The 22,580-nt window shown below is 42.6% G+C and overlaps 1 protein-coding gene across 3 annotated transcripts in view; it reads left to right on the forward strand.

Moving 5' to 3' along the window:
* The window catches only part of LOC112262736 (calsenilin), a 92,171-nt gene that overhangs the window by 60,144 nt on the left and 9,447 nt on the right, over positions 1-22,580 (forward strand). Inside the window, exons 1-7 of one of the 3 annotated variants that reach the window (XM_024438468.2) lie at positions 2,645-4,361; positions 7,123-7,125; positions 11,716-11,840; positions 14,996-15,065; positions 15,285-15,463; positions 15,561-15,665; positions 15,829-15,891. In XM_024438468.2, coding sequence (XP_024294236.1) covers positions 4,250-4,361; positions 7,123-7,125; positions 11,716-11,840; positions 14,996-15,065; positions 15,285-15,463; positions 15,561-15,665; positions 15,829-15,891 — 657 coding nt within the window. In that variant the 5' untranslated portion in view covers positions 2,645-4,249. Of the gene's footprint in view, positions 1-2,644; positions 4,362-7,122; positions 7,126-11,715; positions 11,841-14,995; positions 15,066-15,284; positions 15,464-15,560; positions 15,666-15,828; positions 15,892-22,580 lie in introns of those variants that run through there. The other 2 variants (XM_042331457.1, XM_042331458.1) reach the window with 2 other exon arrangements.

Here is a 22,580-nt window from a genome sequence, read left to right on the forward strand (position 1 = left end):
GACAAAACCCAGAGTGGGTCTGTGGACTTTTCCATGTGAATATTAAAGTCACCAATAATTTGAATATTATCTGCCATGACTACAAGGTCCGATAGGAATTCAGGGAACTCAGTGAGGAAAGCTGTATACGGCCCAGGAGGCCTGTAAACAGTAGCTATAAAAAAGTGATTGAGTAGACTGCATAGGTTTCATGAATAGAAGCTCAAAAGACGATAACGCAGTCATTTTTCTGTTTGTAAATTGAAATTGGCTATCGTAAATGTTAGCAACACCTCCGCGTTTTGCGGGTGGTGCAGGGGACATGATCACTAGTGTAACCAGGAGGAGAGGCTTCATTTATAACACAGTAAATCAGGCTTAAGGCATGTTTCAGTCAGGCCAATCACATTAAGATTATGATCAGTGATTAGTTCATTGACTATAACTGCCTTAGAATTGAGGGATCTAACATTAAGTAGCCCTATTTTGAGATGTGAGGTATCACAATCTCTTTCAATAATGACAGGAATGGAGGAGGTCTTTATTCCAGTGAGATTGCTGAAGCGAACACCGCCATGTTTAGTTTTGCCCAACCTAGATCTCAATGAGGATAGCTGAGCTGACTACACTGACTGTGCTAGTGGCAGACTGGCTAACAGCCTGCTGCGTGGCCTGCACCCTATCTCATTGTGGAGCTAGAGGAGTTAGAGCCCTGTCTATGTTCATAGATAAGATGAGAGCACCCCTCCAGCTAGGATGGAGTCCATCACTCCTCAACAGGCCAGGCTTGGTCCTGTTTGTGGGTGAGTCCCAGAAAGAGGGCCAATTATATACAAATTCTATCTTTTGGGAGGGGCAGAAAATAGTTTTCGACCAGTGATTGAATTGTGAGACTCTGCTGTAGAGCTTATCACTGCCCCTAACTGGGAGGGGGCCAGATGCCGATACATCTTTCTAGCTGATTTATACGCTGAAGCTGTGTTGCCCTTGGTGACCTCTGACTGTTTCATCCTAACATCGTTGGTGGCGACGTGGATAACAACATCCCTATACTCTCTACACTCTACAGTTTTAGCATTAGCCAGCACCATCTTCAGATTAGCCTTAACGTCCGTAGCCCTGCCCCCTGGTAAACAGTGTATGATCGCTGGTTGATTAGTTTTAAGTCTAATACTGCGGGAAATGGAGTCGCCAATGGCTAGGGTTTTCAATTTATCAGAGCTAATGGTGGGAGGCTTTGGCGTCTCAGACCCCGTAACGAGTGGAGGAGAGACCAGAGAAGGCTTCGCCTCTGACTCCGACTCGTTGCTTAATGGGGAGGACCGGTTGAAAGTTTGTGTCGGCTGTTGGCTGAAAGAGCGACACCGGTTGAGCATTCCTACAGCATTTCCTTCCAGAAGCCATGAGAAAATTGTCCGGCTGCGGGGACTGTGCAATGGGATTTATACTACTATCTGTACATATTGGTGGCACAGATGCTGTTTCATCCGTTCCTTCACATTACCCTGCCTAACGGTTGCATCTGAAGCCGGGCTTGCAGCACGGCTATCCTCACCATAAGGCGATTGTTGTCCTGTATCTTATGAGTATATTATGAGTACAGCGACTGCAATTAGAAGGCATAATGTTAATGTTAATACTTAGCTTCGGCTGATGGAGGTCCTGTAGAACCATGTTCAGATAAAGCGTCCGGGGTGAAAAAGTTAATGAAGAAAGTCGAGCGAGGGCGGGCGGGCAGAAAACATAATAAGAATAGTACACAAGATTAAATGAAGATTAGGACAAGGATCAGTTTCTTTCACACATACACACACTTTTTGGGTCACAGGATGGCAAGTAGGCTTCCCTAACATGTCAGGGTGATGATTGTAGTGTGTAAATATGAGGACATGGAGTATTATAGTTAGTGCTGTGGAGGTAGGAGCAGAGGACAGAGGAGAGGGGAGAGGCTCACCACAGGTCGATTTATCTCTCTCTCTCTGGCCTCTCCCAGTCTCCATCAATGCATTAGTGCACACACCCACACACACAGACACACAAACACACACAGACACACACACCTGTCTCTATCACCATCTCACACTCAATGCATTCGCAAGTGCACACTCATGTGTGTATGCACACATACAGAAAAAACAACCATTGTTTAGCACTTGCAGTGTGCGTGTGTGTGTGTACGGGTGTGTGCGTGTGTGTGTGTGTGTGTGTGTGTGTGTGTGTGTGTGTGCTTACTAACAGAACAGTGGTCTATGTTAGTTTGATTCAAAAGCACTTTAAAATGAAACCTGTAGCATTGCAGTAGAAATCTTGTCTCTATTTCTTTCTGTTTATCTGTCTCTAGGAGAGGAAAGAGAGAGGGGGAGTATGAATGGGGTGGGGGTGTCTGCTATTTGATCTTTGTGTGTGACTGTGAGTGTGATATGTGTTTGACTGTGTGTGTGTGTGTGTGTGTGTGTGTGTGTGTGTGTGTGTGTGTGTTTGATCCCTCTCTCTCTTTTCAGTCTGTAAATGTCTTCACCCGTGGTGCCCAAGCAAGAGAGAGAGGGGGAGAGGGGAGAGGGGGACCGCGGGGGCAGAGAGAGAGAGAGAGAGAGGGGGAGGTCAAGGAGAGAGAGAGAATAAAGGAGGGATCAGAAGGAGATACTGAGCCTGTGGTTGGAAAGAGTGAAGGAATGAATATGGGGGATGGAGGGCAGCTGGAAAGAGAGAGAGAGAGGGGGAGAGGACCAGCAATATGGACAGAAAGAGAGGAGGGGTGGACTGGATGGAGGGATTCACCGGACTGCCCACTGTAACTTCATCATCTGCGGTTTCTTACAGGAAAGTGGGAGAGAGGAGAGAGAGAGACGGAAGGAGAGTGGGGTGAACAAGTTGAAAGCGATAGCAGCCCCCAGTACTGACATTGGAAAGACAGTGAGAGGGAGAGAGAGAGCGAAAGAAAGAAAGAAAGAAAGAAAGAAAGAAAGCGAGAAAGAGAGAGCAGAAGAGGAGAGAAGGGAACACGCCTGGCGGTAAGGGAAGGGCGGTGCTCGCTCTTCAGTCCATCGGATCTCTCTCAGCCCTACACGGACCCAATCCTTTGGACCACTCTGTGGTCACTACCTGGACTAAGCTGGACTGGAAATATTGGACCAAACAAGGCCTGGACCATATTAGCCTGAATCAGCTCATACCTGGATTGAACCAAACCAGATCTGGACTGGATTCGATTGAACTGGACTGGACTATCTGTTACTGAGAGAAATAGGGAGGAATGGTTGGAAAAAAGAGAAATAAGTGTGAAGATTGTTCGTAGTGCCTTAGAAAGTGGTGACAACAGATCTTTCAGTATCTGTCAGGTCTGTCAGTTATAGTATTGATTATATGGTGGATTGATTGATCGATTAATTGATTTGCTAACAGATCTATACATATACTATGACAAAATCTAAAATAAGGAAGGTAAAGGCCTCTATTTAGGCACGTTGGTTTTATGTTTCATTCACAGAGTGGGAATAGTTTAAGTTCAGAGAATCCGTGTCTTTAAATTGGTTGTTCTTATATTTCTGTTGATATCGTGGGAAAGATGAGATGATCACAGTGAAGTGATTTCACTCTCACCACTTCCCTTCTACACACTTTCCTGTGTCAGCAAGTCAGTAATCAGATTCACTTCAATGATTCAGAGTTTTAAGACACATCATGAACTGGATATCACATGGATACAGCTGATTGATGGGAATTGTCTAATTCCTAAATGTGTTTTTATCCAGAGATCATTCAGTCCAACAAATGACAACTCCTATGATGATTGATGTTTACTCTTTGGACTGTAAAGCTGTGTAGTGATGCTCTATCACTGGCTATATGTCTGGATCTTTGAGAACGACTCTGGAAGAATGACTTCAACTTTAACTTTAGATCCCTCCTCAACATCAAAATAGGCGACCTTTGACTAAACCTCTATTTTCCCACGCATCAGATCTGAAGAGGGCTTTTTTCTGTGTCTACCCACTTTTGGATATTTTCCATTCCATAATCGTTTACATTTAATATCCATTTTGTTGGCCATTCTCTCATGCTGCTCAGTGCCTTATGTTAGCACAACCTGACACGCTTAGCCAAGCCTCAAAGTACCTAGCCTAACTTACTGACTGCTGCATAGCTTAGCATCTGTTGTTCAACAACAGAGACTATTATTATCACGAACTTTGCACCTGCTGGAGTCTCTCACGCAAGGCCTCTGTGTGTGGGCTTGCCCTCAGCAGGCTTCCCTTGCCCTCTCCCAGCCATGGGGATCCAGATCCAGGGTATGGAGCTGTTTGCCATTGGCGTGGTCATGATAATGTTTGTGGCAGTGCTCAAGGGCTTTGGCATCCTGGAGCCCATGTCCTCCTTTGAAGGTAAGAGCCCTGAGGGGATTCCAACTGAAGCTGGACATCCAGTGAAGAGGCTGGGAGGCAAAATGCCTGGTGGTCTGTATCTTTTTATTCCTGGTTCAAAAAGGTGGACATGGCGTTTAGGTTGACGTTTCAGCATTAACTATCTGCTATCTGAGATAGGGTGTTCAATCTGTATCTGGTATTTGGGAGGAAAAGTGGGTATGTGGTACCTAGGGGTTACACAGTAGATATTCCTGGATCATATCTGGGTATCTAGTGTCTGGGATGGGGCATTTGGTGTGTGATGTCTTGGTATTGGATATATTCTAAGAGAGTACAAAAACAAGTCACACACTCTACAGTCTTAGAAAAAAAGGGTTCCAAAAGGGTTCTTTGGCTGTCCCCATACTGTAGGATAACCATTTTTGCTTCCTGGTAGAGGTAGAACCCTCTTTGTTCCAGGTAGAACTCTTTTGGGTTCCACGTAGAACCCTCTGTTGAAAGTGTTCTACATGGAACCCATGGAAGTAAAAGGGTTCTTCAAAGGGCTATCCTATGGGGACAGCCAAAGAACCCTTTTTGGTTCTAGATAGCACCTTTTTTTCTAAGAGTGTATACACTGTATGCACTCTTGAATGTGTAACCCTAACCAAACATAAAGCTCCTCTCTTCTGAGGCTGGGGTAGGGCAGTATGCCTCTTGACACTGGGGATTCTGAGATGGGCATTATGGTATCTATTAGGAAATCTTTCTCAAGATAAAAAAGATATGTTTTAGTGGGCATTAAAGTCAAGTGTACACTAAAGGTAAAGTGTAGATTCAGGGGGGGGGTAAAGAATCACATCAGCAATCTGATTATATACTGTTCCCTGAAGAATACATCGTTTTAGGCCAAAGGCCAGTCAAAGTGCCCTGTAGTCACTGTGCCAAAGCAATTATAGTTGAAAGCCTTCAACCTCACATTGAAGTGCTTATCACAGGCATCATAAGCATTAGAGAGCATTATACTGTAATGGTAATAGCTATGTGTACCTTTTACATTCTTATCTAGGAATCAGGTAAATAATGATTTGACAAATTTGGTGTTCCTGTGGATAGTTGATTGTGAAGGAGTGGCTCATCCATGAATCATTGCATTCTCTCATTCTATTTTTCTCACTAAATCCGTTCAACTGAACTCAAACTTCTGTCCTCTCTTCTTGTATCAATTCCTCTGCAGTGCATCTCTCTCTCTCTCTCTCTCTCTCTCTCTCTCTCTCTCTCTCTCTCTCTTCTCCTCCCTATTCCTCCCTATTTCCCATCTCCCTCTCTCACAGCTTCAGATAGGCAGGGCCCACACCCAGGTCTAGCATTACCTAGCATTAATTATACATGCAGTATTGAACAGGCTTTCTCTGAGACCGCCTAAATATGGAGCCTGCAGTCCTTCGCCAGGACCCTGAAGGACACTGGCCATCCAGCAATGGCCCCCAAAATCCTCCCCCACTGTTCAGTAGTGTCCCATAATAGCTTTTCCTCTCCTCTTTTTCTCTCACTTTCTCTCTTTTAAGTGACTCTCTGACATATACTCAGTCCCAGCAGACATATACATAGAGAAATACATACCATAATAATAGTTATATAGCCATAATACATAGTTATATAGCCATAATACATAGTTACATAACCATAATTATAGTTACATAGCCATAATAATAGGTATATAGCCATAATAATAATAGGTACATAACCATAATAATAGTCACATAGCCATAATAATAGTCCCATAGCCATAATAATAGTCCCATAGCCATAATAATAGGTACATAGCCATAATAATAGTTACATAACCATAATAATAGGTACATAGCCATAATAATAGTCCCATAGCCATAATAATAGATACATAGCCATAATAATAGATACATAGCCATAATAATAGGTACATAGCCATAATAATAGGTACATAGCCATAATAATAGGTACATAGCCATAATAATAGATACATAGCCATAATAATAGATACATAGCCATAATAATAGATACATAGCCATAATAATAGATACATAGCCATAATAATAGATACATAGCCATAATAATAGTCCCATAGCCATAATAATAGATACAGTCGTATGAAAAAGTTTGGGCACCCCTCTGAGGCTGCATAATAATTTACTCTGTCGTCACAGAAAATGATCACAGTGGCATGCCATTCATTTTCTAATAAAAGCTGAGTACTGGGGTATTGTCCAGACAAAGATTTTTAGTGTAGCAATATTAAGTTGTATGAAATTAAATCAGATGTGAAAAATAGGCTATGCAAAAATGTGGGCACCATTGTCATTCTGTTGATTTGAATACCTGTAACTACTTAGCACTGATTAATTGGAACACACAATTGGTTTGGTGAGCTCATTAATCCTTGAACTTCTTAGACAAGTGCATCCAATCATGAGAAAAGGTATTTAAGGTGACCAATTGCACGTTGTTGTTCTCTTTGACTCTCCTCTGAAGCGTGGCAACATGGGGGCCTCAAAACAACTCTCAAATGACCTGAAAACAAAGATTGTTCAACATTATGGTTTAGAGGAAGGCTACAAAAAGCTATCGCAGAGATGTAAGCTGTCAGTGTCCACTGTGAGGAATATAGTGAGGAAATGGAAGACCACAGGCACAGTTCTTGTTAAGGCCAGAAGTGGCAGGCCAAGAAAAATATCGGAGAGGCAAAGGCGAAGGATGGTGAGAACGGTCAAAAACAGCCCACAGACCACCTCCAAAGACCTACAACATCATCTTGCTGCAGATGGTGTCACTGTGCATCGTTTAACAATTCAGCGCACTTTGCACAAGGAGAAGCTGTATGGGAGAGTGATGCGGAAGAAGCCTTTTCTGCACACACGCCACAAACAGAGTCGCTTGAGGTATGCAAACGCACATTTGGACAAGCCAGCTTCATTTTGGAATAAGGTGCTGTGGACTGATGAAACAAAGATTGAGTTATTTGGTCATAACAAGGGACGTTATGCATGGCGGCAAAAGAACACAGCGTTCCAAGAAAAACACTTGCTACCCACAGTAAAATTTGGTGGGGGTTCCATCATGCTGTGGGGCTGTGTGGCCAGTGCCGGTACTGGGAATCTTGTTAAAGTTGAGGGTCGCATGGATTCCACTCAATATCAGCAGATTCTTGGGAATAATGTTGAAGAATCAGTTACAAAGTTGAAGTTATGCCGGGGCTGGATATTTCAACAAGACAACGACTCAAAACACTGCTCAAAATCTACCCTGGCATGTATGCAGAGGAACAAGCCATCCGGCCATCCCAGTCCCCAGACCTGAATATCATTGAGAATCTGTGGGATGATTTGAAGCGGGCTGTCCATGCTCGGCAACCATCAAACCTAACTGAACTGGAGATGTTTTGTAAGGAAGAATGGTCCAAAATACCTTCATCCAGAATCCAGAAACTCATTAGAGGCTATGGGAAGCGTCTAGAGGCTGTTATTTTAGCAAAAGGAGGCTCTACTAAACGTTGATGTGATTTTTCTATTGGGGTGCCCAAATTTATGCACCTGTCTAATTTTGTTTTGAAGCATATTGCACATTTTCTGTTAATCCAATAAACCTAATTTCACTACTGAAATATTACTGTGTCCATCAGTTATTTGATAGATCAAAATGAAATTGCTGATCCAAACACCCAATTATTTATAAATGGAAATCATGGAAATTGTCAGGGGTGCCCAAACTTTTTCATACGACTGTACATAGCCATAATAATAGTCCCATAGCCATAATAATAGATACATAGCCATAATAATAGTCCCATAGCCATAATAATAGTTACATAGCCATAATAATAGTTACATAGCCATAATAATAGTTACATAGCCATAATAATAGCTACATAACCATAATAATAGGTACATAGCCATAATAATAGGTACATAGCCATAATAATAGGTACATAGCCATAATAATAGGTACATAGCCATAATAATAGGTACATAGCCATAATAATAGATACATAGCCATATACCCATAGTATGGCCCTGAGTCCCAGGTCCTTCAAATCGATCAGCAGTCAAACAAGGCCATCTGTTTTACCAGCTACATTATTTATAGCCACCTAGTACTTAGCAACAGGTCCATTAACCACCACTATCCAATACTGTGTATGGGTGTCTGCTTGTGCATGTTTGTGTTTGTTTGTGTGTTTGTGCGTTTTGGTGGATGTGTGTCACACAAATCCCTAGTTGTTGCTTTAGATTTTAGACGTTTCACCAGTTCTAATGTGTGTTATATGTTTTGTCTGTTTGGTGTATTTCTGGTATGTCTGGTGGTGCTGTGTATTTTGGGTTGTGTGTGGCGTCAGTGAGATGAGTCTGGCCTTTAATGTTATAATGGCAGTGGACTGATCAATACAGTCTGGACTTCTGCCAACTACTTCCTTACTACTGCCACCAGAGGACAGTAATGATAACCACCTTTATTTCAATGGAGTGAGTGAGTGAGTGAGTGAGTGAGTGAGTGAGTGAGTGAGTGAGTGAGTGAGTGAGTGAGTGAGTGAGTGTCTGTCTGTCTGTCTGTGTGTCTGTGTGTGTGTCTGTCTGTGTGTCTGTCTGTGTGTCTGTCTGTCTGTCTGTCTGTCTGTCTGTCTGTCTGTCTGTCTGTCTGTCTGTCTGTCTGTCTGTCTGTCTGTCTGTCTGTCTGTCTGTCTGTCTGTCTGTCTGTCGAAAAACAGTAGTATTAGGACCTTGAATTAAAGAGATTGGCTTTTGGCAAGTGTCACAGGCCTCGAGGGAACTATTGTCCAGTGAATTACTGTATCTGCTCTATCTGACTGTGTCTGACTATTTTACGTCCCAAATGGCACCATATTCCCTATATAGTGCACTACTTTTGACTAGGGCCCACAGGGCTCTTGTCAAAAGTAGTGCACGATATAGAGAATATGTTTCCATTTGGGAATCGTCCGGTGTGAAGCCTCTGCCTGCTGAGAGCTGTGTTAATGAACTCTGGAGAGACAAGAACAATTAGACTTGAACTGGATCACAAAGCCTGCTGGGGACATGGGATTTAGGACAAATGGGCTGGGTCTCATTACTGTAAACTAAAGCGTCTTCTTTTCCTTTTCTCCTCTTCATCATCTACACTAATCTGAAAACATAGACTTGGTATAAGCAATTTCTATTGGGTATCAGCTTTCACCTGTCTTTTTCTATCAGATCAGAGCAGATGAAGGAGACGAGGAGAGGAAGCCACTTTAAACGGTTGGTATGCAGCCATATACACTGACTCCTTAAAGGCAAATGGGTATACTGGCAAGCACTGCATCAATTTTGTGGAAATACCTTGTTAAACATCTTTGTAATGAATGCAGACGTCTTATTACAGATTTGTCGTGTAAGCAGGGGGTACGGAGGGATTTATTTTGTCGCTGGAACTGTCCCTAAATATAGTTGGTTTTTCACGATTATTTGAAAGAAATGTGTTAGGTTCCTTCTGTATCTGTGGATAGTTTTCACAGGAGTGCACAGGTTAATGGGATAAAGAGAATGAGAGGAGGAGGGGAAGCCAAGAAGGAGAGATGGCAGAGAGTAAATTCTCACGGTTAAGTGATGCAGGTCTGTTCGTTCATCAGAGTTTTGATTCAGTGGGATGATATCAGTAACCTCTAACCTGGCTGTCCCAGGACTTGGGAGTTAAAGGACGGGACAATAAGTAAACAATTGGAATAATTTTTGGGGGAAACAAACAACAGTGTGGGATTTGTCATGGAAAGAAGGATTCTACTTGTTCCCTCTACTTTCAGTTTTATTTGAGAGACTGTTTTCAGTCTTTTATAATATCATTGAGCATGAGTCTGGTCAAATCGCTTTTCATGGCTTCAACTTAAATCGCTTTGCATCACAGTTGGAACTATTCTCTCTAGAACTGTAGAACTCTATAGGAACTTTATAGCATCCCAAGGATCTAAAGCCATATCTGTCTTTAGTTTGAGAGACAGATGGCATTTTATTGAAAGACTGACAGAGAGAAAGAGCGAACAGAGGGAGAAAGAACTGAGAGAGAGAGGACAGAGAGAATTTTCACGCTGGGGGAACAAAAAGACGGAAAGACGGAGGAAGAAGGGGAGATGAGTGTCAGGTGGGAGTCGGAGGGGCTACAGACTGTTGGGATCGTCTGCCTTGTATTAATGTTCCTCAAACTGATGCACCTACTGGGACTCATCGACATCACAGAGACCGGTGAGAGAGGGGGGTGGAGGGAGAGAGAGAGGTTGGATGTAGATGGGAGAGAGGGAGATTGAGGGGAGAGAGAGAGGGGAGAGGTTGGATGGAGGGAGAGGAAGGGAGGGAGAGAGGTAAGATGGAGGGAGAGGAAGGGAGAGAGTTTGAAGAGAGGTTGGAGGGAGAGAGGTTGGAGGGAGGGTGGAGGGAGAGAGGTAAGATGGAGGTAGAGGAAGGGAGAGAGGTTGGAGGGAGAGAGGTAAGATAGAGGGAGAGGAAGGGAGAGCGGTTGGAGGGAGGGTGGAGGGAGAGAGGGCAACAAACTGCATTTATGAAGATTCTGTCTATTCCTCTTTTGTTCTCCCTAGGCAGTATTTGTATTCCACAATGTCTGACTTGACTTGACCATGTTCTCTGTTTTTTCCCTCCCTTTTCTCACTGTCTCTCCGTACCTCTCTTTACTCCATTTACTGTCTTTACATCTCTATCTCTTACTTTCTCTCACACACACACTATCTCTGTTTTGTGTGTTAAAAGATGGTAAGTATGGTTTTTAGAAACTCCACGTCCTTTTTGATCTACGTCTTGCTTTTCTTTCTCCCAGTCTTAGTGCTTTCTCTTACTGTGTTTGAACAAGTAGGACTAATACACCTCAAACAGCCTTATAGTCAACATTCTTAGTCATGGCTTTAATTGGATTCAAGTTTTCACTCTTACTAATCTGGCACCTGTTCACTCAAATCTAATCAGTGAACACTAACATATCAATGGGTTTCTTTGCAAAGATCACATTATAAAAGAAGGTACCTCCCTCTCATTTTGAGTCCCCGCTTTGTTTTTGTCTCGCTCTTTTTGACTTTTATTCTCTTTCTTGATCTCGCACCTTACATGTTATCCCTCCTTCTCCTCTCTTACTCTGCTTGCCATGCACTCATCCTCTACCCATCCCTCTCCCTCTATTTCTGTGTCTTCCCCTTTCTCTCTCCCTCTTTCCCTCCTCTCTCCCTCTTTCCCTCTCCTCTCTATCCCCTTCTCTCTCTCTCTCTCTTTCCCTCTCTCTTTTCCTCTCTCTTTCCCTCTCCTCTCTATCCCCTTCTCTCTCTCTCTCTCTCTTTCCCTCTCTCTTTCCCTCTCCGTCTCTCCCACTTTTCTCTTGTTTACAGACAGTAGTGAGAGTGATTTGGAGCTGTCTACGGTTCGTCACCAGCCAGAAGGCTTGGACCAGCTGCAGGTTCAGACCAAGTTCACCAAGAAGGAGCTCCAGTCTCTATACAGGGGCTTCAAGAACGTACGTAGTGGAACAGAGAGGATGGGTTGGGGATGCTGTGGGACTGGGACTGCAAATCAAATCAAACTTTATTTGTCACATTAGTGTAGACCTTACCGTGAAATACTTACTTACAAGCCCTTAACCAACAGCGCAGTTCAAGAAGAGTTAAGAAAATATTTACCAAACGACTAAAGTTTTAAAAAACAATGTAATAGTCCGGTGGCCATTTGATTAATTGTTCAGCAGTCTTATGGCTTGGGGGGTAGAAGCTGTTAAGGAGCCTTTTGGTCCTAGACTTGGTGCTCTGGCACCGCTTGCCGTGCGGTAGCAGAGAAAACAGTCTATGACTTTCCTCTGACACTGCCTGTTATATAGGTCCTGGATGGCAGGAAGCTTGGCCCCAGTGATGTACTGGGCCATACGCACTACCCTCTGTAGCGCCTTACGGTCAGATGCTGAGCAGTTTCCATACCAGGCGGTGATGCAACCAGTCATGCTCTCGATGGTGCAGCTGTAGAACTTTTTGAGGATCTGGGGACCCATGCCAAATCTTTTCAGTCTCCTGAGGGAGAAAAGGTTTTGTTGCGCCCTTTTCACAACTGTCTTTTTGTGTTTGGACCATGATAGTTTGTTGGTGATGTGGACAACTCTCGTCCCGCTCCACTACAGCCCTGTTGATGTTAATGGGGGCCTGTTCGGCCCACCTTTTCCTGTTGTCCACGATCAGCTCCTTTGTCTTGCTCACATTGAGGGAGAGGTTGATGTCCTGACAATACACTGCCAGTTCTCTGACCTCCTCCCGATTGTTGTCGGTGATCAGGCCTGCCATTGTTGTGTCGTCAGCAAACTCAATGATGGTGTTGATTGAAGTCGTGTTTGGCCACGCAGTCGTGGGCGAACAGGGAGTACAGGAGGGGACTAAGTACATCCCCCCAAGGGGCCCCAGTGTTGAGGATCAGCGTGGCAGATGTGTTGTTGCCTACCCTTACCCCCTTCGAGGTGGCCCATCAGGAAGTCCAGGATCCAGGTGCAGAGGGAGGAGTTTAGTCCCAGGGTCCTTAGCTTAGTGATGAGCTTTTTGGGCACTATGGTGTTGAACACTGATCTGAAGTCAATGAACAGCATTCTCACATAGGTGTTCCTTTTTTCCAAGTGGGAAAGGGCAGTGTGGAGTGTGATTGAGATTGTGGATCTGTTGGGGTGGTATGTGAATTGGAGTGGGTCTAGAGTATCCGGGAGTATGCTGTTGATGTGAGCCATGACTAGCCTTTCAAAGCACTTCATGGCTACCGACTTTAGTGCTACGGGGCTGTAATCATTTAGGCAGGTTACCATCACTTCCTTGAGCACAGGGACTATGGTGGTCTGTTTGAAACATGTAGGTATTACAGACTCAGTCAGGGAGAGGTTGAAAATGTAAGTGAAGACACTTACCAGTTGGTCCCCGCATGCTTTGAGTACACATCCTAGTAATCCATCTGGCCCGGCAGCTTTGTGAATGTTGACCTGTTTAAAGGTCTTGCTCACATCGGCTACCGAGAGCATTATCACACAGTCATCCAGAACAGCTGGTGCTCTCGTGCATGCTTCAGTGTTGCTTGCCTCGTAGCGAGCGTAAAAGGCATTTAGCTCATCTGGTAGGCTCCCGTCACTGCGCAGCTCGTGTCTGGGTTTCCCTTTGTAGTACGTAATAGTTTTCAAGCCCTGCCACATCCGACGAGCGTCAGAGGCGGTGTAGTAGGATTCAATCTTAATCCTGTATTGACTCTTTGCTTGTTTGATGGTTCATCTGAGGGCATAGCGGGATTTCTTATAAGCGTCCGGATTAGTGTCCCGCTCCTTGAAAGCATCAGCTCTGGCCTTTAGCTCGATGCGGATGTTGCCTGTATTCCATGGCTTCTGGTTGGGGTATGTGCGTACGGTCACTGTGGGGACGCAGTCGTCGATTCACTTATTGATGAAGGCGATGACTGAGGTGGTATACTCCTCAATGCCATTGGGTGAACCCCGGAACATATTCCAGTCTATGCTAGCAAAACAGTCCTATAGCGTAGCATCCGCGTCATCTGACCACTTCCGTATTGAGCGAGTCACTGGTACTTCCTGTTTTAGTTTTTGCTTGTAAGCAGGAATCCTCTGGTTGCACATGTGACATGCTGGTAAACATTTGGTAAAACTGATTTAAGTTTGCCTGCATTAAAGTCCCCGGCCACTAGGAGCACTAGTGCTTCTTGTTTGCTTATGGCCTTATAGAGTTGGTTGAGTGCGGTCTTAGTGCCAGCATCGGTCTGTGGTGGTAAATAGACGGCTACAAATAATATAGATGGGAACTCTCTTGGTAGATAGTGTGGTCTACAGCTTATCATAAGGTACTCTACCTCACGCGAGCGATACCTCAAGACTTCTTTAATATTAGACATCGCACACCAGCTGTTATTGACAAAAAGACACACACCCCCACCCCTCGTCTTACCAGACGTAGCATCTCTGTTCTGCCGGTGCATGGAAAATCCTGCCAGCTATATTATCCGTGTCGTTGTTCAGCCACGACTCGGTGAAACATAAGATGTTACAGTTCTTAATGCCCTGTTGGTAGGATAATCGTAATTATAGGTCATCAATTTTATTTTCCAATGATTGTATGTTAGCAAGTAGAACGGAAGGCAGTGTGAGTTTACTCGCTTGCCTACGGATTCTCAGACAGCAGCCCAATCTGCGTCCTCTTTTCCTCCATCTTTTTTTAACACAAATGACAGGGATTTGGGCCTGTTCCCAGGAGAGCAGTATATCCTTCTCGTCGGACTCGTTAGAGGAAAAAGCTTTTTCCAGTTTGTGGTGAGTAATCGCTGTTCGGATGTCCAGAAGCTTTTCGATCATAAGAGACAGTGCAGCAACATTATGTGCAAAATAAGTAAAAAAATAAGTTACAAACAATGCAAAAAAAACTAACAAAATAGCACATTTGGTTCGGAACGTGTAAAACGTCAGTCATCCTCTTTGGCGCCATCTTAGAGGTTGAGCTTGGATCTCTATTTCTGGGCAGTTTGGAGTTTTACATGAGAATGATGAATAAATGTGATCGAGTAGATTGGAGTGTACGTACTTTAATAATAATAGACACATGGCTTTTCCCTGTACACCCCTCCCTCTCTCCCCCCCTCTCTCTCTGGTAGGAGTGTCCCAGTGGTTTGGTTGATGAAGAGACGTTCAAGACCATCTATTCTCAGTTCTTTCCCCAAGGAGGTGAGAGGAGAGTGCTACTTTATCTCCATTGACTCTCTGTTTCCATGTGCCTGGAATATGATAATAGTACACCCGACTCTGACAGATTTATATGAAGAATGCCAGGAAAAGCTTATGGTTGCTGATTATTTGAATGTCTTCCTACCACTAACACTCTACCCTTCCCTCTCCCTCGTCTCCTCACCCCTCTCTCATTCCCTCCCTCCTTCTATCCTACAGACGCCACCACCTATGCACATTTCCTGTTCAATGCGTTTGATATGGACAGAAACGGCTCTATTCGTTTTGAAGACTTTGTGATCGGCCTGTCTGTTCTTCTGAGAGGGACAGTCACAGAGAAACTCAACTGGGCCTTCAACCTGTATGACATCAACAAGGACGGATACATCACTAAAGAGGTACTCTGTGATTGGCTACTATAGAAACATTGCATATCTAAATGATTGACTAGTTTTAGATACATCACGGTAAACTGACTCTCACTCTCTTTCTCAGGAGATGCTGGCTATTATGAAGTCCATCTATGATATGATGGGCAGGTACACCTACCCCAGTGTACGGGACGAGGCACCCTCTGAACATGTGGATAAGTTCTTCCAGGTGTGTGCTGCGCTGTGCGCACAAACACACACACACGCAAACACTGTTCATACACACACCAAAAAAAGCTTTTGATACCCACTAAACTTACTCTCTTCCTCTCTCCTTACTTCCTTCCTTTCTGTCTCTCCCTTACCCCTCCCTCCCTTTCTTCTTTCTTTAGAAAATGGACAGAAACCGAGATGGAGTGGTGACCATTGACGAGTTCATTGAGACCTGTCAGAAGGTACCACAGTTACGAAATATTTCAGCACATCTGTACGCTAGCTCAATTTTGAAATAAATAATAAAATACTTAGATGTTGTTAACACTTTACTTGTAGTGGCTATAACTAAGGCATTCATAACACATTTGTGAAACCAGTCACCTTTAGGAGTGTTGCAGCATCCTCAGTTACAAACTTTTTCACATTTAACAAATTTATTCAACATTCAAACAACATCATATTTTTGTATCATTGGATTATCACTGGGTAGGCCATCATTGTAAATAATACTTTGTTCTTAACTGACTTGACTAGTTAAATAAAGGTTAAATAAAATAAAATTGTAATTATACAATTATTTAACAGTGGAAATGTGTATTTATACTGCCACAGTACCCAACCCTCTGACACACCAGTCACGTAACAGACTGGGAGCAGGATTAGGAGTTAGTGACTGTGTGCATTGAGTGTTTTGTATTCTTTCTCGTGATCTTTCAGGATGCCACCTTGGAATTATCAATATTATCTTATTGAATTATGCATTTTCTGTTAGTGGGGTGACTAAGCATAATAATAGTTGAGTTTGTGAAATATATTTTATATTTGAGATTTTTCAAAGTAGCCACCATTTGCCTTGATGACAGCTTTGCACACTCTTGGCATTCTCTCAACCAGCTTCATGAGGTAGTCACCTGGAATGCATTAAACAGGTGTGCATTGTAAAAGTTAATTTGTGGGATTTATTTTGTTCTTAATTAGTTTGAGCCAATCAGTTGTGTTGTGACAAGGTAGGGGTGGTATACAGAAGATAACCCTATTTGGTAAAAGACCACGGCCATATTATGGCAAGAACAGCTGAAATAAGCAAAGAGAAACAACAGTCCATCATTAAGGGGGTTAAGGGGGGATGCCTTCAACTGAAATGTGTCTTCCACATTTAACCCAACCCCTCTGAATCAGAGAGATGCTGCCATAATCGACATTCACATCTTCGGCACCCGGGGAACAGCATTGCTCAGGGCAGAATGACCAATATTTATTTTTACCTTGTCAGTTTGGGGATTCAATCCAGCAACCTTTCAGTTACTGGCCAATGCTCTAACCACTAGGCTACCTGCCACCCCCTGTTGGTGGGTTCTACAATCCTGCTGAGTTTCATTAAATTTGACAAAGTGGAAATGGCCATTATAGCCCTAGGTGGAGTGGCCATTTTGGAACGCAATGACAATTCACAAGCTGTCTTTAGACTACTACAGAGGCTGTGTTCGATATCTGTCTTGCCTATTGCTTACTTAAACTACACACGGTGTACTAATCATACTACATATGATTTACAACATACTGTTTCGTAAAAATGTGCTCGGACCAGTGCTAGAACCCCTATTTAAAGCTGGATCAGCATTTTGGGGTCCTAGCACAAAGCCACAATGTTCTGTTAGTCTTTAAAGACATTCATGTTCTGAGCGATATGAGGAAACAAAGGTCTATAACAAGGGAGAGGAAGATTCCCACAACAGTATCTATTGAAGTTGGTAAGCCAGTGTAGTGGGCAATCATTTTTGATATGTGTATATTCTAAATATATCACGTGACTCAAAATAAGACTAAGCAATTATCCTATTAAAATGTTTATCTGACATAAAGATAATTAGCAATATGCAAGAGACTATGGTTGAGTTACAGTAATAGGCAATGAAGAAATGTCTGAGAATGGATTCTAAATATAAGTGTATTTAATTACTTTGTAAAACTAATGGAATCACATACAAGGCATAAAGCTTAAGTTTACAAGCCATTAACAAGGATTACAAGGCATTATTCTAAGCATGGTCAGGGAGAAAGAAATCATAGCCTGAAAGGCCATGCCCCAAAAGTCCATGGGGTGGAGAGAGGAAGGCCCCAAAAATTGTCAAAGACTCCAGTCACCAAAGTCATAGACTGTTCTCTCTGCTACCGCACGGCAAGCGGTACCAGAGCGCCAAGTCTAGGTCCAAAAGGCTCCTTAACAGCTTCTATCCCCAAGACATAAGACTGCTGAACAATTAATCAAATGGCCACCCGGACTATTTACACTGCTGCTACTCGCTGTTTATTATCTATGCATTGTCATTTTACCCCTATCTACATGTACAAATGACCTCAACTAACCACACATTGACTCGGTACCGGTACCCCCTGTATATAGCCTTGTTATTGTTATTTTTTATTTAGTAAATATATTCATAACTCTTTTTCTTGAACTGCATTGTTGGTTAAGGGCTTGTAAGTAAGAATTTCACGGTAAGGTATACCTGTTGTATTCAGTGCATGTGGAAATAAATAGTATCTCACCACAGCAGGTCAGGAACAAATAAGAGAAAGAGCTTTGAATCTTAAACCCTTTTATAAGCATCTGAATTGTTTGGATTCAAAACCTGAGTTAAGTTAACCTGCAATCAGATATCAGACCTACATGACGTAACTTCTACTTCTCAGAGGTGTGACAATGGGGTTTGGCAAGACCAACACAGAGAATGTTAAATTCTTAGGACAACACATATCAAATTCTTGCATACTGTTGATAAGAAGAGTTACTTCTGGGGTTGGGCTTCCCTGCACTAGCAGGGTTGGAGCTTGTGATTATGATGCTTAGAGCCACCCTCTTCGGGAATGGAGGAAGCAGGGTGATGGCATGCTGAAGCTGGCAAGCCAGCGGGGTTTGTGGAGCTTGTGTTGAAAGCTAAATTCCTTAACTGGATCACCATCAAAAAAATGTACAATGGAGGAAATTTTCACATGCAGTTACGACTTGATTTACATGATGCATATGTAGTTCTTAAGTAATGAGTCAGTGGCAGAATGAGGGTTCATCAGAGCGGCCAACATGATGGGAAATTCAGTACTCTGATTGCTGTGTGCCCACACCCACACACGATGCTGCTTTCCAACAGAGAAATGAAACACAAAAAATATATTCAAGGTGTTAAGGGTAAAAAATAACATGTATTGTTGAGAGATATGAGGAAATAAAGGTTTCATAAAAAGAGAGAGCAAGATTACTAAAATATATACTAAAACAGCTGTATCTCCTGATTGGTAGATTATATTTCTATTCTGATTGCTGATTTGTAAAGCAGATAAGTAGAGTTTTTGTCTAATTTGCTAGGAAAGTGGTCATAATGTCAGTTTGTAAATGTTGAGAGAAAATGTAGTTGATGCTATAGAATAACTATCTTCAAAGTAATTACTCAGGACTTTTCTTATAAAATGAAAGCTTCTTTTAATAACAATACTTGTTCATGTTACATTTTACAACTTTAAATTCTACAAAACAACAAAATAATGTTTCTAGCAAAAGCCAGGCTAATCACTTGTCACTTCTTCATAATTGCAGCGTTCTTGTTCTACTTCCACTTTCTGTCGCCAAGCATTCTGGTACTTGCAGTCAATAGCGTAATCCAATACTAATCAATGGAACAGAAAGATGTACACTGAACAAAAATATAAATCGCAACATGCAACAATTTCAAAGATATTACTGAGTTACAGTTCATATAAGGAAATCAGTCCATTTAAATCAGTTCATTAGGCCTGGTCACAGACACCTTAAAAAAAGGTAGGCGCTTGGATCAGAAAACCTGTCAGTATCTGGTGTGACCACTATTTGCCTTATGCAGCGCGGCACATCTCCTTCACATAGAGTTGATCAGGCTGTTGATTGTGGCCTGTGGAATGTTGTCCCACTCCTCTACAATGGCTCTGCGAAGTTGCTGGATATTGGCAGGAACTGGAACACACTGTCCTACACGTTGATCCAGAGCATCCCAAATGTGCTTAATTGGTGACATGTCTGATGAGTATGCAGGCCATGGAAGAACTGGGACATGTTCAGCTTCCAGGAATTGTGTACAGATCCTTGTGACATGGGGCCGTGCGTTATCATGCTGAAACATGAGGTGACAGTGGCGGATGAATGGCACGACAATGGGCCTCAGAATCTCATCACGATATCTCTGTGCATTCAAATTGCCAATCGATAAAATGCATGCCCATACCATAACCCCACCACCACCATGGGGCACTTTGTTCACAATGTTGACATCAGCAAACCGCTCGCCCACACGATGCCATCCAAGATGGCGTAGCAGTGCAGACGTGGTTTGTTGTCCTCTCGTTTACTTTTTGTATTTTTTGTCTTTTTTGTATATATTGGTGAAATACTCACTAACAGGGATGTAAACAAATTTGTGCACAAAACTTGAGAGAAATACGCTTATTGTGTGTATGGAACATTTCTGGGATATTTTATTTCAGCTCATGAAACATGGGACCAACACTTGCACATACAGTGCTTAACAAAAGTATTCATTCCCCTTGGTGTTTTTCCTATTTTGTTGTATTACAACCTGTAATTTAAATTGATTTTTATTTGGATTTCATGTAATGGAAATTCACCAAATATTCCAAATTGGTGAAGTGAAATGAAGTGGTGCGTGCATGGGGGGGGGGAAGTGGTGCATGCATATGTATTCACCCCCTTTGCTATGAAGCCCCTAAATAAGATCTGGTGCAACCAATTACCTTCAGAAGTCACATAATTAGTTAAATAATGTCCACCTGTGTGCAATCTAAGTGTCACATGATCTCAGTATACCTGTTCTGAAAGGCCCCAGGTTCTGCAACATCACTAAGCAAGGGGCACCACCAAGCAAGCGACACCATGAAGACCAAGGAGCTCTCCAAACAGGTCAGGGACAAAGTTGTGGAGAAGTACAGATCCGAAACTTTGAACTTCCCACGGAGCATCATTAAACCCATTATTAAAAAATGTAAAGAGTATGGCACCACAACAAACCTGCCAAGAGAGGGCCGCCCACCAAAACAAGGAGGGCATTAGTCAGACAGGCAACAAAGAGACCAAAGATAACCCTGAAGGAGCTGCAAAGCTCCACAGCGGAGATTGGAGTATCTGTACATCGGACCACTTTAAGCCGTACACTTCACAGAGCTGGGCTTTATGGAAGAGTGGCCAGAAAAAAGAGAAACAAAAGAAAACACATTTGGTGTTCACCAAAAGGCATGTGGGAGACTCCACAAACATATGGAAGAAGGTACGCTGGTCAGATGAGACTGAAATTGAGCTTTTTGTCAATCAAGGAAAACGCTATGTCTGGCGCAAACCCAACACCTCTCATCACCCCGAGAACATATCCCCACAGTGAAGCATGCATGGTATGTTTTTCATCGGCAGGGACTGGGAAACTGATCAGAATTGAAGGAATGATGGATGGTACTAAATACAGGGAAATTCTTTTGAGAAACCTGTTTCAGTCTTCCAGAGATTTGAGACTGGGACGGAGGTTCACCTTCCAGCAGGACAATGACCCTAAGCATACTGCTAAAGCAGCACGAGTGGTTTAAGGGGAAACATTTAAATGTCTTGGAATGGCCTAGTCAAAGCCAAGACCTCAATCCAATTAAGAATCTGTGGTATGACTTAAAGATTGCTGTACACCAGTGGAACCCATCCAACTTGAAGAAGCTGGAGCAGTTTTGCCTTGAAGAATGGGCAAAAATCCCAGTGGCTAGATGTGCCAAGCTTATAGAGACATACTCCAAGAGACTTGCAGCTGTAATTGCTGCAAAAAAAGTGGCTCTACAAAGTATTGACTTTGGGGGGGGTGAATAGATATGCACACTCAAGTTTAATAGATATGCACACTCAAGCTTATTTCTTGTTTGTTTCACAATAAAAAATATGTTGCATCTTCAAAGTGGTAGGCATGTTGTGTAAATCAAATTATACAAACCCCCCAAAAATCTATTTTAATTCCAGGTTGAAAGGCAACGAAATAGTAAAAATGCCAAGGGATTGAGTACTTTCGCAAGCCACTGAGGTTCTCATTCTCCATCACTTCAAATGTAATACAATTACTCTTTTACATATGTAAATAACTGTAAATAATATCTTTAGACACATCTTAATGAATTAACTATAAACATGAACTCTGTAACCCATGAAAGTTACAACAGATCTGGTTACTAAAACAGCTTGTATCATTTGATTTGTAGAAGATATTTCTGTTCCGATTTCAGATTTGAATGGCAGAGAAGCAAAGAAGCTGATTTTTGTCAAAAGTTGTTTACTGTGAATAGAATGTTGGAATTCTGTGAGTTTTTAACAATGGGACCTTTAGAATGTTGAAGAAATCGCATTAAAGTGGATGAGATTTTTGGGGGGAGGACAAAAAGACTAATAGTTTGTAAGTATTAATGTTATAAAAAAAGTTGACGAGTCTACATGTTTTAAATTTCAATGGCGTTTCTAGCTTAAACGGTGTATGAAAAATAGTATTTCAAAGAATAATAACTGTACAATATTTTACCATATTTAAAGTATATTTACAATATTTAATGTGGGACTTTTGCCGTATCAAGTCTCATTAATACAATTTCTACAAACTCCCAGATAAATTTGTTTTGCTTTCTAAATTGATGTGAATTTAAATGGAATTGACCCCAACCCTGTTATTTTCTAAATGTCAGATTGTCTTGACAGGATGTCACTAGGGTCAGACTGGGACCCTGGAGAACCATGTTAACAAGAGAAAGCAGTAGGGGTGGCACAGGTTTTTCTTGTCATCTCTGTGAAAGGACCACCAGAGGGCAGGCTGGTCCCACGGATAGTAGCCCAGCCTGGCATGTGAGTCAAGGTGATCAGAGGCAATTA

The sequence above is a fragment of the Oncorhynchus tshawytscha genome, linkage group LG12 (genome assembly GCF_018296145.1).
Source record: "Oncorhynchus tshawytscha isolate Ot180627B linkage group LG12, Otsh_v2.0, whole genome shotgun sequence".
Taxonomy (NCBI): domain Eukaryota; kingdom Metazoa; phylum Chordata; class Actinopteri; order Salmoniformes; family Salmonidae; genus Oncorhynchus; species Oncorhynchus tshawytscha.